General features: G+C 61.4%; 1 protein-coding gene across 2 annotated transcripts in view; it reads left to right on the plus strand.

The window, feature by feature from the left end:
• Nucleotides 1-14,994, plus strand: part of LPCAT1 (lysophosphatidylcholine acyltransferase 1) — a 45,054-nt gene that overhangs the window by 366 nt on the left and 29,694 nt on the right. The window contains exon 1 of one of the 2 annotated variants that reach the window (XM_027073692.2): nucleotides 632-1,760. The exons of the other annotated variant lie outside the window; for it this stretch is intronic. Coding sequence (XP_026929493.1) covers nucleotides 1,719-1,760 — 42 coding nt within the window. The 5' untranslated portion in view covers nucleotides 632-1,718. Of the gene's footprint in view, nucleotides 1-631; nucleotides 1,761-14,994 lie in introns of those variants that run through there. 2 annotated transcript variants of the gene reach the window in all.

Genomic DNA, 14,994 nt, shown 5'->3' on the forward strand with positions numbered 1-14,994 from the left:
CGCTCACCCCGTCCCCGTCCCTTCTGGCTCGCCCCCTCCCCTCCCCCCGGGCCGGGCCCCACATCCCTTCTCCCCACGCCCCCTTCCCGCCATCCCTGCATCCCCGTCGCTCTGCGCCGCGCGGTCCCCCGGTCCCGCGTCCCTTCCCGCCGCTCGCAGGCCCCACGAGGGACAGGCGCGGCCCCCCCGCCCCCGGGATGGGACTTTGTCGCTTGATGAGCTTCTTGTGTGGGGACCTCGTGGCTCGTTCGAGCCCGCGCGAGGTGCCTTGAAGGGAGCGACAGGATGTCCGCCTCTGCGTTTGCAAGTTGTGTTGTGCGGAGCGTGCAGGGGGGTCCCTCCGGGTTGGTCTGTAACGGAATCGGCTTTATGTACTCTCGGTTCCGTGACGGGAGGGAACAGTGTGCAGTTTTGTTCGTGGCGCCCTCTGGTCCTGGCTGAGGATGGGGCCTGCAGGAGGCAGTGGGGCCCCACACTGGTCCTTTTCCTTCACATCGATCCAGGGTTTCCAAGGTGGGCTCCATTCCCTGACCCGGTGGGGGTGCGCCCCCCCTGGCCCGGTGGGGTGCGCCCCCCAGTGCGGTGCGCCCACCTTGATCCGGTGGGGGTGCGCCTCCCCCTGACCCGGTGGGGGCTGGCACCCTGACCCGGTGGGGTGCACTTCCTGGCAGTGTTGGGCCTCTGGTTGTTCCTTGTGTTCGCGTTTCTGGAAGACTGCTCTCAGTACAGCCTTTCCTTTAGCTCCAAAACCATAATAGAAACAGGTACAGATTTAGGACTTTAGCTGTTGTCCAGTTGACGGAGAGTATATTTTCCGCTGTGACAGAACTTTTTCGGGTGATACTTAGATTTCTTTAATGCAAAAAGTTATTCACTTGGAACAATATCAAAGTGAAAAGTTCTTGAACCCAGTCTGAAGTTGTCGTGGGCTGCCTGCTTTTTCTCGAAGCATCCTCTAGGTGGACTTGGTTATTGTGGTGGGAGAGGGAAGGGTGGGCACAAGATTGAGGACAGAGAAGAGAAGGTCGTGTGGCATCCCTTCTGGTGACGGGAGAAAGCAGGGCCATCCCAGTCGGCTCCTGGGCCTTGTCCCTGTGTCTGTCTGGAGCCAGACGCCAGTCGCTGCCTGCCTGTGTGGTCTTTGGTCCCCCTCTGCTGCGTTCCTTGGCTCGCGGACTCGAACTCCTCGCCTGCGGTGCCCTACCCAGCTGTGAGGGGGTTAGGAGCGCAGCAGCTTCCTCTGGGCTCCTGAATGGCCCACCCACCGGCCATCCCCCTTCGCGCCTGTGATCCATGGCTCTGAACCCTCTGAGGGCTGCCCTGGGACGGAGCCCTGACTCTTCTTCCGGGTGGCTTCCAAGGCCCTGCCCCACCTGCAGCCTGACCCCTGGGCGCCAGCTGCTGTAAGCCTGCATCTTCCTGCCTGTGCCTCCTACCTCTGCATCCCTGTCACTTTTGCAGCCTTGCCCCCATTAGTGTGGACGGACAGGGGCCAGGTCTGTCCTGTCCCAAGCTATGTGCTTACTGCTCAGGCGAGGTGCACTGTGGACACTCAGCTAGCTGTAGAGTGAGTGAACGAGCGAAGGGGGCCAGATGTAAGAGCCGAGCCAGAAATCCCCCACACCCCTCAGGCCCCGGCCACAGGGTCGTGGAGCCGCCGGGCTTTGGAGCAGCTCTAGGAGCTGTTCTTTAGCGCCAGGCAGAGATTCTGGTTTTAGATGTTGGCTCACAGCTTCTGGAAGACACTCAAGAAAGAACAGGTGAGTGGACTGTTTCAGCCCCTCAGAAAGGGAAGGTTACTTTGTATACACCTGGTTGCGCTCTTTCAGAGGCCGTGTCAGAATATTCGCCAGAATATTCGCCAGAATCCTCGTGGTGTATTTATACGTTGGTGGCAAAGCTGTGGTTACTGTTCAGCTGTCCCCAGTGTGGTCTGGAGTATGTAACTTGTAAATGCTAACTTCCGAGTTTCGCTTTGCAGAAACATTTTGCTTGTCACAAAGCAGTGCTTTGCGAAGCTTTTTACTTCTCTGCGAAGTTTTTACTTCTCTGCACCGTATCATGCAAAGGTTTCCACAGAGGAAACTAGCCTGTGCAAGCATACAGAGCCTGCCTCCCGAATCAGTAAATAAACCGATCCAGCAGTGACTGAGACAACCAAGGGCTGCTCAGAGACTCACCTAAATTCCGAGTGAGGGGAAGGCGGTGAGGGCGCCTGCCCTCACCTGTGCCGCTGGGGAGGGGCTGTTAGTCACCTGCAGGCTAATGACCAGGCCATCTGTCATTTAGTAGCAGATTTAGCAAGGAGCTTAAGTATCTCTTTGGGCAGAAAATAACTCGTTAAGACATGAAAACTGAATAGTACGAAATTGGTTAGCCTCGTGGTGATTTGCTGTTTTGGGAGTCCCAAAGCGGTGTCTGTCACCTGGGTGTTGGGGGTTACTTCCTGTTGGAACCCCCAGGTGTGAGTGCACCCCACTTCCAGCTCTGATGTTTCCTCATTTCTGAACTCCTGTGACCTGGGCCAGAGTTAGGGTTAGAATGTACTTCCCAGAAAGCAGTCTGGCTTCCTTTACACCTTGGAACGGAGTCCTTTATGTGAGGACACTGCGGGGTTCACCCTCTCCCAGTTAAATCCACAGAGAGCATTGCCATGAAGGCTGAACGCAGGGACAGGCTCCGACCCAGCACATTTGCAGGGAGGCCTGTGTGCAGTTTTAATTTCCCAGAGGCAGGTGATCTTTGTCCAAGTTCTGTCCAAATACATGAGTTTTGATGAAGGAAGGGAGGAAGGAGGAAGGGAGGAAGGAAGGAAAGAGAAAGGAAGGAAGGAAGGAAGAAAAGAAAGAAAAAAAGAAAGAAAGAAAAGAAAAGAAAAGAAAAGAAAAGAAAAGAAAAGAAAAGAAAAAGAAAGAAAAGGAAGGAAGGAAAGAAGAGGGAGGGAGGCAGGCAGGCAGCAGGTGCCCCTGGTTTTAGCCTGCATCCCGAGTCAGGTGTGGCCCTCCTGGGGCCGGGGGTCCCACACCCCGCACACTTCCAGGCCTGGTGGCTTCCAGCTGCTTCTCTGACCTGCCAGGCTTCCGGGCACCCACCCCAATGCTCCCGCTGCCCCTCTGTCTGGGTACTCCACGCACGAGACTGTTCTGCTGAAGAGCGTGAAGGGGTGCGTAAAGGGGAGGGCAGCTTGACTCTGGTGTTCATGAGCCACGGGTGGCAATGGAAAGCCGGGAGGAACGTAACATGGGAATGAGGATTTCCAGGACAGCAGGCGTCGCGTGGGAAGACACAGAGGGCCGGCTGCAGCGGGGCCTGGGGCCCCCCCAGATGCCTGGGAGTCTGAGGCTCCGGAGCGGGGCCCTGGGAGCCTGAGAGCACGGCCTCCGTTGGTGCACGTGTAGCCCAGTAAGGTGCAGCGTCCTTGCCGCTGGCCGGGCAGTGCAGCCCCCGAGGCAGGGGGTGGAGGCCCCACGCCGGTCCTGGTGTCCCAGGTGAGTAGACTCCGAGGTCCCCCGACGCCCAGGCAGGCTCAGTGCCCATGAGCCCTGCCCTCGGGGACTGGCTGTCTCTTCGAATGCACCAAGAGCTGCCTGTAATCCAGTTCTCATTTTCCGGAAGGGCGAGCACATTGCACTTAACTGTGGCTAGCGTCGAGGAGTGGGGAAGGGGGTCCAGGATTGGAGAGACTTGACTTTCCATCCTGCCTGCTCTCTGGTCCTGAAACAGAGTCTTAATGTGTGTGTATGCACACACACGCAAGTATGGACGCGCGCACGCAGTCATGTTTTGCGTTCTTCTTAATTTCAGAGTACTGAACAAAGTACTGTCAGTTTTACGTCTCGTTTTAGAAAACGAAGGTTTTGTCCCTGAAACTGGCCAGTCAAGCGCCCTGTTGCAGAAGCCGGTGCTTGCCCGCCCTCTGCCCCCGCAGGCATCCGCCCACCAGAGGCCTCGCCCCAGATGGTGGAGAAAGTCCGAGGACGTGTCCTGAGCGCTCTGTTCCTGCGAGTCTGAGCAGGACTCCCACAAATCGTGTTTCACAGAGCTTCACCCCTACCCTGCCAGAGACCTGGGGCCTTGCTGGTACTTTGTTCCTTCACCTTCCTGCCCCCGGGGCCTTCCGCCTCTCTGACCTTCACGTCCTGGACCGAACGTCCCGTCCCCAGAGCTCGCCCCTCACAGTTTGCTGCAGTGGGTCGGGACGAGGAGTGTTTCCCACATTTCTGGTGTTCCGCACGCCTTTGTAAGTCTGCAGATTGTTTTGCAAATGAGGCCAGAGCAAAGGGTGTGTCTGAAGCCTGAGGACAGTGCTTGTGCTTCTCAGGCCCAGTCAGTCATCCTGCAGCCCTCCCTTTCACAATGGGCAGCAGCGTGACTGAGTTGCACGTTCCTGGTGTTTTGTGTTTTCCCCGTGTGGTAGCCTTGCACACTTCAGTGAGTGCACCTCTGCTAAATGCTGCCCTTAGGGGTGCCTGGGTGGCTTGGTCGGTTAAGCGTCCGACTTCAGGACTTCGGCTCGGGTCATGATCTCACGGCCCATGAGTTCGAGCCCCACGTCGGGCTCTGTGCTGACCGCTCAGAGCCTGCAGCCTGTTTCAGATTCTGTGTCTCCCTCTGTCTCTGCCCCTCCCCTGTTCATGCTCTGTCTCTCTCTGTCTCAAAAATAAATAAACGTTGGAAAAAAATAAAAAATAAATAAAAAAAAATAAGTGCTGCCCTTAAACGCAGACGCAGCAGTGGCACCCGCCTCTTCTAGCACAGGGTCCCCTCAGTTCTCTCACACCTGCTGATGCCCCACGAAGCTGCCAGGGACCGGCCTGGGCAGAGCCGCTGGCTCCGTCAGTGCTCACGCGTGGGACGTGTTCCAGGTGCCTGGACACCGTGGCCTTTTTACTCCCACGAGTCTTACTTCCGTCTTAGAGCCAGTGTGGTGATTTCTTTTCCCACATAAAGTCTTTCTGAAGAGCATCTTTAGCAGTGTTAATATTTGAAACCCGTAGGACGGGGGCACAGAGCCGGGCTCAGACAGAGTCCCTGAGGCCTGGAGGGCAGGTCTGCTCCACATAGAGCATGCCCAGAAGTGACCCTGCTCCAAGACAGCCGGGAATCCCAGGGCTGAGGGCCTGGTTGGGATCAGGCCCTGAATGTTCCCAGCGTAGGGCCCACAGCGGAACCCCGTCCCTGTGGCGCTAAGTCTCTCACCAGCAGGAAGGAGTTGAGTCCTTAGTCACTTCTGTGCCACGTGACTCACGAGCTCTACGTCCTCATGGGCCCACGGAGCTCAGCAGCTCCCAAGCTCAGAGTCCCCCTCCCCTGCCCCCCAGAGCAGCCACGGCCACTGTTGCCTCCGGCCCCCACCCCACGCCCTCCCATCCTGTCCCGGTGGCTTTTGTGTGCTGTGCCCAGGAGCGCTTGGACCAGCCCACTCCACACTTCCCCTTCCCCAGGGTAGTTGGGGTAGTGAGCTCCCAGGCCCCTCTCCACCCCTGCCAGGCTTGGTGTGAGACCCACCCTCACCCCGAAAGTGTTACGGTGGGCCGGGAGCTCCCTGCAGCTGGGGGGTCAGAGGCAGGATCCTCCCTGCATCTGAGGGAGGACACAGCCAGGATGTTCTGGGAGCTCCCTACACCTGGGGGGACAGAGCCAGGATCCTCCCTGCAGCTGCGGGGTCAGAGCCAGGATCCTCCCTACATCTGGTGGGGGGGGAGAGCCAGGATGCTCTGGGAGCTCCCTACATCTGGGGGGTCAGAGCCAGGATCCTCTCTGCAGCCGGGGGGTCAGAGCCAGGATCCTCCCTGCAGCTGGGGGGTCAGAGCCAGGATCCTCCCTACATCTGGGTGGGCAGACAGCCAGGATGCTTTGGGAGCTCCCTACAGCTGGGGGGGGGGGGACAGAATGTACCCTCGAGTCTCCTTGCAGCTGGAGAGGGACTCACACAGCTGGGGGCTGGAGGCGGCATGTGGTTAAGGGGCTCCCTGCAGTTGGGGGACAGGGCCTGGAGGTTCCCCAGGAGCTTTCCCGCAGATGGTGCCCTGGAGCCATCGTTTTGGGGAAGGCAGCTGTTGGGGGTGAGGTTGAGCGGAGATGTCCTGGGGGCGCTCAGTCTGTGAGGGGAGTGGGGTAGGAGGTGCCTGGACGGGTGTCTGCAGCTGGAGGCAGGGCATCGTAGGGCTCCAGGAGGGGCCCCCTGCAAGGGACTGAGGATGTGCTATGACCCTGGGCCCCACAGGCTCTCTGGATATTTGCCGAACGATTGGAAGCCTCTGGAAATGCTTCAGCTCTTGAATTTCAAGATTCTTCTATTCAGATCCTGCCGAGGGCCCTAGAGATAAGGGATTTCCCGGGGCGCAAGGCCAGGTGTGTCTGTGGGGGTGAGCAGCTGGGGGGACCGGGTCTGTGCCTCTCAGGTGCGTCTGGGGGGGGAGGGAGGGTGGGAGGATTGACAGTTACTTATTTTTCTCAGTCTTCCTCCCTGCCGCACGCCAGCCCTGAGGCCCCCACCGGGCAGGGCAGGTTGGTGCCCCTCGCACGTTCCCTGCCCCTCGGACTGTGCTCTGCTCTGCTCTGCTCGTGGCTGAAGCAGTCCTGACCGTGAGGCGAGCGACGGTAAGCTGCTCCCCAGGACCCTTGCGCCCCCTTCCGTGCCAGGACACGCCCTGACCTGAGACACTGCTGTTAGGAGCTGCGGGCTGTGTCCTCGGATGGATGGACCTGACCTGAGCGTCACTTTGTCAGGACTGAGCTTCAGGGCCGGGCCCTGCGGTGTCCCGGGGCAGCAGCTGTGGGAGGAGCAGACGCTTCGTGGGCAGGTTGGCTCACAGCTCCTGGTGCGGCCGGAGCACAGGGACTCAGGTGCTCATCCCCAAAGGCCCCGCTGCACTCTGACCCTGTGCTTTGCTTCTGAGCCTCCTTTGCTCAGCGGACAGGGACAGGGGGCCTTCTCCGTGCTCCCTCCCTGCTCCCGCCTACTCCCTGGTTGGTTGGTCAGGTCCTGGTCCCTCCCCTCCCAGTCCCTCCCTCACCAGGATGTGCCGCCCCCTCCCCCCCCCCCCAGCGCCTCACCAGGACGTGTCCCCCTCCAGCTGTGCTCCCAGCCTAGGCTTGTACCCATCTGTGGGGGAGAGGGCTCCCGCCACCCTGTAGGTGGGAGCTCTGTGCCTGGAAAGCTCCCTTTCTGAGGACGTGTAATTACAGGGTGTCCTGGCCCCACAGGTGAGGCGCCTGTGGAAACGGGTCAGTTGTCGCTGAGTTCCTACAGTCTTTAAATAGGGATCTGGGCCAATTCCTGCTCTGGATGTGAGCGTCGTCCCCAGAGTGGAACGTCCAGCCCAGAAATCTTACCCTTCATGGTGTCTCTGCTTCTGTCCCGCTGGTCTGTTCCTGAGCACCTGCCAAGAGAGCCAGGCCGGGGCGCTAAGTTCTCAGGGTGACCCGGGACCCGCGAAGGGCCTCTGGCCTGCCTGGAGTTTCACGTCTGCGGGGGCACAGGATTGGCAGCGTGGAGTCCCAGGGACCGGGGGACAGAGCTCTGGGCTCTAGCTCGGGGGTCCTGAAGATCCTGAGGAAATGAGATTTTGCGTGAAACTCCGTGGGTGGGAGGGGCGAGGAGAGGCGGAGGCCGAGGGCGTTTGCTGGCCATCTGAGCCGGGAGGGGCCGGCCGCGAACACCCACAACCGCCCCCTCCCTCCACGCAGGGCCCTGCACTTCTTGTCTTTCCTTAAACCCCACCAGGTAGCGGGGAGCTCTCCTGTCCCCTCCCCTGGAGGATAGGTGCTCCCTCCCCTCCCCACCCCTGCCCCTGCCCGCAGGCAAGCCCTCTCCCCCGCCTGCTGCTGCCCGCAGGGCTGTGAGCCAGCCAGGGCTGTCCCCACTGATGTGCATTCCGTGTGGGCGTCGGGAGCACGCTGGCTCTGGCTCGCGATAGACACTTGGCGTGCGTGCACTGGCCCGGTGAACTTGTTCTCCAGGGCATGTGTTCTGCCTACTCCCAGCCCAAGCCGCTGCCCCCCCCCCCCCTGCCCCCAGGGCTCTCTGCAGGTGCACTTGGGCTGAAACCCTGATGTGGCCGGAAGAGAGCTCAGGGAAGCCCAGACTGGGGGGGAGAGGGGGGCACACGAGGGGCCCTGGGAGCTCAGAGGTGCTCAGGTAGGAGCGGGTCTTCAGTGGAGGGGGCATCGTGCCGCTGCCCAGCAGCGTGCTCTCAGGGCTGAGCGCCAGCGGGGGAGCCTGGGCAGCTGAGGTGGCGGCCGTGACAGTGACAGTGCGGCAGGGGTCCGGGGGTCTTCCTCTCTGCCCCCAGGCCCGTCCGGTCCTTCATTCTCTTGTCTGCGCAGCAGGGACACCGAGGTCCCTGCTTTCCCAGGCCTCTCTCCACCGGCCGCTGCGTCCCTCCCCTGCCTGGGGGCCCAGCCCCTGGTGGTTTTTCCTGGGGACCTGGAGTCTGTGTGGCAGGCATCTCCTGATGTCCCCGAGTGCCCTGCCCACCCCCTCGGGGCCCCCTGTGCCTCTGTCTCTGCTACATTCACCGGGGGCCCTGAACTGCCCTCCTGGCTGCCCGCTGACCATGTGCTTGGCTTCACGCCTCTCTCGCCAGCTGGACTGTCTGTGGGCCCTGGTGCCGGGGGCCTGCACACGGGGCCCCATGAAGTGCCTGGTGACAGACCAGACACAGGCCTGAGCCCCTGCAAGGCTCTGAGCTCCGCCCCCGGGCCCTCAGACGCTCGTCAAAGGGCAGGTGAGGAGGACCGTGTAGTGCAGGTTCCCTTGGTTACGGGGTGCGTGCCCCGGGGTGCCGTGGGCAGAGCAACTCTGATCCCACAGGGAACCGCACAGTTGTTTGCTGCTGCCTGACGAGCCAGGCCGTCCAGCGTGTCAGGCACGGTGTGTGTGTGTGTGTGTGTGTGTGTGTGTGTGTGTGTGTGTGTGTGAAAACAGCTCTGCCATTGGACTGCGTTGCAGGTTGCAAACTCAGAGTGAATTACCTAAAGACTGTCCTTTTGCAGAGACTCCAGGTTGGGTGAGTGTGCTTGAGATGAGGTTTGAAAGCTCCTGGACAGACAGGACCAGGGCGCCGGACGGACAGGACCAGGGCTGCCTGCGGGTTGAGGGAAAAATCAGGTTTTAGGAACGCTATATTTAATTTTAGGTTTGAGTGGGAGAGCTGAGAAAAAATAGCTTCTGTGTAGCGGTGAGCATGGCCCGACAGTCACACGGCCGGACAGACGGCTTCAGAGTGAGGGACCGTGGGAGCCCAGGGGCGAGAAGACCCTAACCTGCACACATCAGCCAGGAAAGGACGGTCAGTCCGATGGGGATTTGACACCAGAGTAAACAATGACAGTCACGCAGGAGGCCCAGTGAAGACAGAGCTGTGCCTCCGACGTGACCCCCACGTCCCTGCGCCGCCCCCGCCCCAGATTTCTAGCCTCGCTCCGTGTTTTGTCTTTTCGTGGAGGGGAGTCTTTGCGTGAGAGCAGCCGCGTGTGAGGACGTGGGAGCATCGCAGCACAGTTCAGGGCGCGGCTCCCTCTGTCTGCTTTCCAGGAAGGAAGCTACTGGAAGGAGGTGGTTATCCCCACCCCTGCCGCGTGCGTTTGGGGCACAGCGTGCTCCCCGTCCCCTGCTCCGTCCCCCTGTGGGGACCCAGAGGGGATGTGCGTTCTGAGGTTGGCTTGCTGGGCAGGCATCTGTAGGGCGCTGGGTCCGCGTGGCCACTCTCCTTCCGAGGCTCCGAGGCCAGGGGTTTGTGCAGGGAAGCACTGGACTGCCAGCTGATCGCTCTCCTGTGACAGTTGCTGTACGTTTTCTAAGTTCTTTAGAAGGAAAGGTAGATGTATGTGTTTTGTTGCTGCGTCAGGGGACAGTGGCCCCAGGGGACGTGGCTCTGTGGACCGCTTCCCTCCTGGACCAGGCTCGGGAGGCGGGGGGACATTGGGCATTGGCTTCCCAGTTTCGGAATATTCTGTCTGTTCTAAATCAGGATTTTCAAAAACAACTTGCTTTCGAATTTTTAAGTAAGTGACAGCAAAGAGAAGAGAGCGATTTCCCAGGTAGGGTTCTCCTCTGTTTATCCCACGTTGCCCTGGCGATCTTTCTGTAGACTCCGTGTGTCTCATCTCTCCTCTCCTCGTGGGAAGAGCCTGGAGCGACCCAGGCCAGCCCCCCAGGGTGCTGTGTGAGGAAACTACAAGACCCACCCCAGATGCCAGGGTGCCCTCAGCCCCTGAGCCCTATGCAGGCTCGTTTCAGAAGATGAGCCCCCGCTAACCCCTGAGCCACTGGGCCTACCTGATAGGGCTAGCTGGTTCCCTCTCAGTGTGGCTCCCGGAACTGCAGCCCTTCGGTGACTTGGTCCTGAGGTGTCCCTTCAGCTAGTGAGCTGGGTCTCTGGGCTGGGAGCCCCCCAGTGTCCACAAGTCTGGGACTTCCCTGCTTGGCCCTGGGAGCCCGTCCTGCTGGGTGTGGGCAGGCCACCGTTCAGATGGCACCTCACTGCCAGCTCAGGGTGCCCGTGGTCCCCCCTGGACCCTCTCCCGTGTTCACTGTATTTGTAGCACCCCCATTAATCCAGGCTCCACCATCCCCCCGGGCCTTGCTCCTTCGTGATCGTCTCCCTTTCCTGCGCTCACTGGGCTCTGTTGTTCTGGAAGAACGTGCCGTCCGAACACTGGGGTCTAACTGATGTGGAGGTGGCAGCCCTGTCTCCTCCCCCGGGAGCCGGTCCCCTTGGGTCTGTCCCCGAAGCTCCTCCCCCGGGAGCCGGTCCCTTCTGGTCCATCCCCGAAGCTCCTCCCTCTGGCTGGCCACCAGCACCTGTCACACAGTGACCATCACCTCAGTGTCCCCTGGTGGCACCATCCGGCTATGCTGTCAGCAGCAACACCCGCGCGAGCGGTTCCCGGGGAGCTGGGCCCGCCAGCTGCACACACAGGCTCCCTGAGCTGTCACCCGTAGCGCCTTGTCGCGCAGCTTCGTGGGAGAGGACGGTTGTTCGCAGAACCCCAGGTGCACCTGGCCTCCACCACAGCCGGTGGGCCCCGGGGCCCTGTGTTCAGCCTCATGGCCATGGTGCCGAGCTGTGGTCTCCCACGTTCGCTTTCTCGTTCGTCTGTGTGTCCAGCAGCCTCCAGGAGGGGCGTGTGTGGGCTGAGGGCTGATGGGGTGCTCGCCGTGTGTGAGCGCCATTCCCCGAGACTTTCTAAGCCGCTGGGTGGAACTAGTGCAGGGTAGGACCGTGTGTCACTGTGTGTGGCCGGCAGGTGCCTCCGCGTGTGTCTCCTGTTTTCTCAAATCACACGGAGGGTACATCTTTCTCTAGTGCACTTGGGAACACGTTCTCGTGTCCTTTGGATGGTGGTGATTATCCTTTCTGCAGTTGAAGCACGCTGGCCCTGGAACCTGCTCTCCCCCCGATAGCACCTTGCACCGCAGGCTGGGGTCCCTCGGTGTGCGCTGGGGGCGCACGATATCTCGGTGCCTGGCCAGCCTGTGCATGCCCTGCGAGGACACGTGTCACTGCAGTGACCTGGCCTGCCACAGGGCGGCACAGGTGGAGACACCGGGGACCCTTCCTCATGTGCACCCGAGGTCTTTGTCTCTCGTGCACCCTGTCGGCGGTTCTGTGTTGATTGTGAAACACAAGGCGCTTGGACCAGCTTGTGTGACGATGATGTCGGCGGTCCTGGTGGCCTTCATGGCCTTGGCAGAGAGGAGGGAGTGGCTGCCAGGTGAGCCTGAGCAGGGGTGTTGTGATTCACTGAGAATCGGGGAACGTTTGACATTAGAACCGTCTTCCTACGGGAGGTTTGAGACGGACGCCAGTGAGTGTGCTTGGATGCTGACCCCACAGACCTGCAGCTTTAAGAGCAGGCATTTATCTGTCCCGGTCCTGGGAGCTGGGAGCCCGAGACCCGGGCGTGGGCAGAGTGGGTTCCTCCTGAGGCCTCTCTCCTTGGCGTGGAGGTGCCGTGACTTCCGTGAGTCCTCACCGGCCGTCCCTCTGTGCGTGTCTGTAACCTAGTCTCCTCTTCGTATAAGGACACCTGTCCTATGGAATTAGGGTCTGCTCTGGTGACCTGATTGTTCCTTAATACCCTTTCCAAGGCCCTGTCTTCAGTACGGGCACGTCGGGAGGCAGGCTGGGGGTTGTGGCATCAGTACTGAAGGGGGGCCCACGGTTCAGCCCCTAACACTGAAGCAGAGAAAACGTAGTGAGCCCCATGCCCACCCTCGCCCACCTCAGCAGTCGCCAACTTCCGGCCACTCTGGTCTCGCCGACGCCTGCTCTCTCCCTGGTCTCACTGATCCGCAAGCAAAGCCCAGACTTGACCTGTAGATGCTCCCGGGTGCACATGTGTCTCGAGCAGGGCCGCGGGCATCAACCCCGGAGCCTCACACACGTCCTCCCGTGGAGCCTCCTTCCAGCTCCTTGCTTTTATTTTCTTACGGTGTGTTTGGGGCTTTTGTCCCTGAGCGTCTTGCTCTGCGTTTTACCAATCGCCTCCCCGTGTCTCTCGTGTCTTCTGATCCAGAATCAGGAGGCTCTGTTTCTGTTGGCTTGTCACGTGGCTCATCCACACGGCGCCCGGCTCACATGTCTGTCTCCGTCCACACAGACCCCTTCACATGGGTGTATGCGAGTGGTGGGTTCCGGAAGCCCGTGGGGACACTCCCGGGTTCTCCCCGTGGCTGCCCCAAGGGACAGTCTCGGGATGGACAGCACGATGCCTGATTCTTCGTCCTTGTTGGCCCGGGTGCCACTCGGAGCTGGTCTCCTGGGGTCCGCGGAGGCCCCCAGTGAGGTGGGGTGTGTGCGCCTGGTTGATGGACTCGTGAGCATGTGTGAAGTTCCGTTACCTCATCGATGGCTCTTACTGTGGTCACAGTGGCATGTCTGCCGCGGGGGCTCCCGGGCCCAGGGACCTCTGCCTGCCTTCCCCATCTCCGCTGTGCCGCTGGGTTCCAGGTACCCCTTCCACGTTTTCTGCCCCCGCTGGGAGTGCCTTTGCCCAGGAGCCTTGGTTCCGTCTGGCAGGAAATAGTGCTGGGAGCCTGCAGGTGGCCGTGAGGGTCTCCTTGCGCCTGGGTCTGCTCCAGCGGGGACTCCAGACAGAGCATACCGGGCCGGAACAGCTGCTCTGTGACTCAGGGCAACCGTGAACCTGGAGGGCAGCGTCTGTTCCTGGGGACCCCTTTCCGATGGGACCGTGTATCTAAGCCAGCTTCCAAGGAGCGTGAACCGACTCAGCCAGGGACTGTCACCGCGGGCCCCCCGGGACTGGGTTATAAACCCTCAGCTCGTGGGAGGGCCGGCCTGGCACTTTCGAGGGTGACTGGGGCTCCCGACAGGGACAGGCCGCAGCCCTCGGAGCATCTTGGAGGGGACGCGGGTCCCGTGTTAGCAGCCTTTTCCTGCTTGGTCAGCAGCGTTCCTCCCCGTGTGCCACTGCTGCCCCCGGCCCCTGCCCTGTGCCATTGCCGGGGGCAAGGCTAGCATTCTCTCCCTGAGGCCCCGCTGACCCCGCCCTCCGGCCCAGGGCCGCCCTGGGGGGGGGCTCCGGTGGGAGCGGGCACACCCCAGCCCGGGAGTCCAGCACAGAGCTGAGTCTTACTCAGATTGTGGGGAGCGGAGACCCGCTCTCTCCCCGGGGCCCCCCTCTGCCTCCCGGCGCACTCCCACTGGGGAATGGGAAGGAAATACCGTGTCCAGCCTAGTTGCTAATTACAGTGCCTCCCGAACGTTGAGCCGGAACTGCCTGGAAACAGCCCAGTTGGCCCCTTTCATCTGCTTGTGGCCCTGTTTGTCTTCCAGTCCAGCCAGGACGTTCTGAGCACACGTTTCCTCGGCCCCAGCATACTTGAGAACGTCCGTGTGGCTGACATGGCTGCCCTGCCTGTGGTCCTGTGGCTGGAAACTCTGAGTGTGCTCCGACAGGCTGGGCACAGGGCGTGGTGGACAGCGAGGGCACCAGGAGGTGGCCGGGCCTGGGAAGGACGCAGGTGGGCCAGAAGATGCAAGGGGACAGAAGGGTCCAACCAGCCGGTAGCCTGGAATTCAGGAGGAGTGGCCATAGCCCACAGAACATTCTGGAAGAGGCTGCAGGAAGCCTTCCGAGTCCTGCCCCTTCTGGGGACCGTTTGCCTCTCTGGGGCAGGGCTGAGCCCAGTGGACAGCACGTGGGCCCAGTGCTGGGGCAAGGTCAAGGCAGGGTCATGGGGTCCTGGGGAGCAGCCCGGGAAACACACGGGGTCTTAGCCCAGGTGGCCGGGGCCCTCCTGCACCCCATGGGCCCCCCGAAGGTGCTCGCCTTCCCCAAGCCGCTCACGTGGCCCTCGTAAACCCGTGTCCACCTTCTCCCCGTCCTTCAGGCCCAGCCAGGTGGTCACTGCAGGCCTGTGACGCTCACTCACCACACTGTGCACGAGCCCCGTCTGTGAGCTGAGGGCCCCGGCCCGTGCTGGGCACTCACACGCCCCCTCCCCGCTCGCCGTGAAACTCGGAAACCAGGTGGTGTTCTCGGGATGCGTGTAAGAGGTGCGCGAATTGTCACAGTCAGTTGTGGTCACTCACGTGTTGTGTCCCGGGTCCAACAGCTGCTGGCCACCCACGGGAACACATGTCATTCACAACGTGAGGAGCAGCACACGTGCCCTGACTCGGGGCACCGGGCGGGTCTGGGTCACCCCTGGAGGGAGTGGGGCGCCGCCCCCCGGGGACCCCTCGCCTCCCCGTCCCCGTCCCCGTCTGTGGTTCTCAGAGGTACGGGGCGGGGCTGCCGCTCCCACGCCCTCCAGGAACCCGTGTGGTTCCGTCTTTGTCGACCCAGAGCGGGGGGTAGGCCTGATGGCGGGCAAACAGCATCGCGGCTGCACCCTCGCACTGTGAACGCTTCCTGGCGGGCTCTGTTCACGTGCTTTGCCGCCTGGTCGTCCCTCGGCCCGTCCCGCGCGGGCAGCAGGTGTAAAGGCCGTCCGGGGCGCCCGCAGCCAGCCGTCCG

This window comes from Acinonyx jubatus, chromosome A1 (assembly GCF_027475565.1).
Source record: "Acinonyx jubatus isolate Ajub_Pintada_27869175 chromosome A1, VMU_Ajub_asm_v1.0, whole genome shotgun sequence".
Taxonomy (NCBI): domain Eukaryota; kingdom Metazoa; phylum Chordata; class Mammalia; order Carnivora; family Felidae; genus Acinonyx; species Acinonyx jubatus.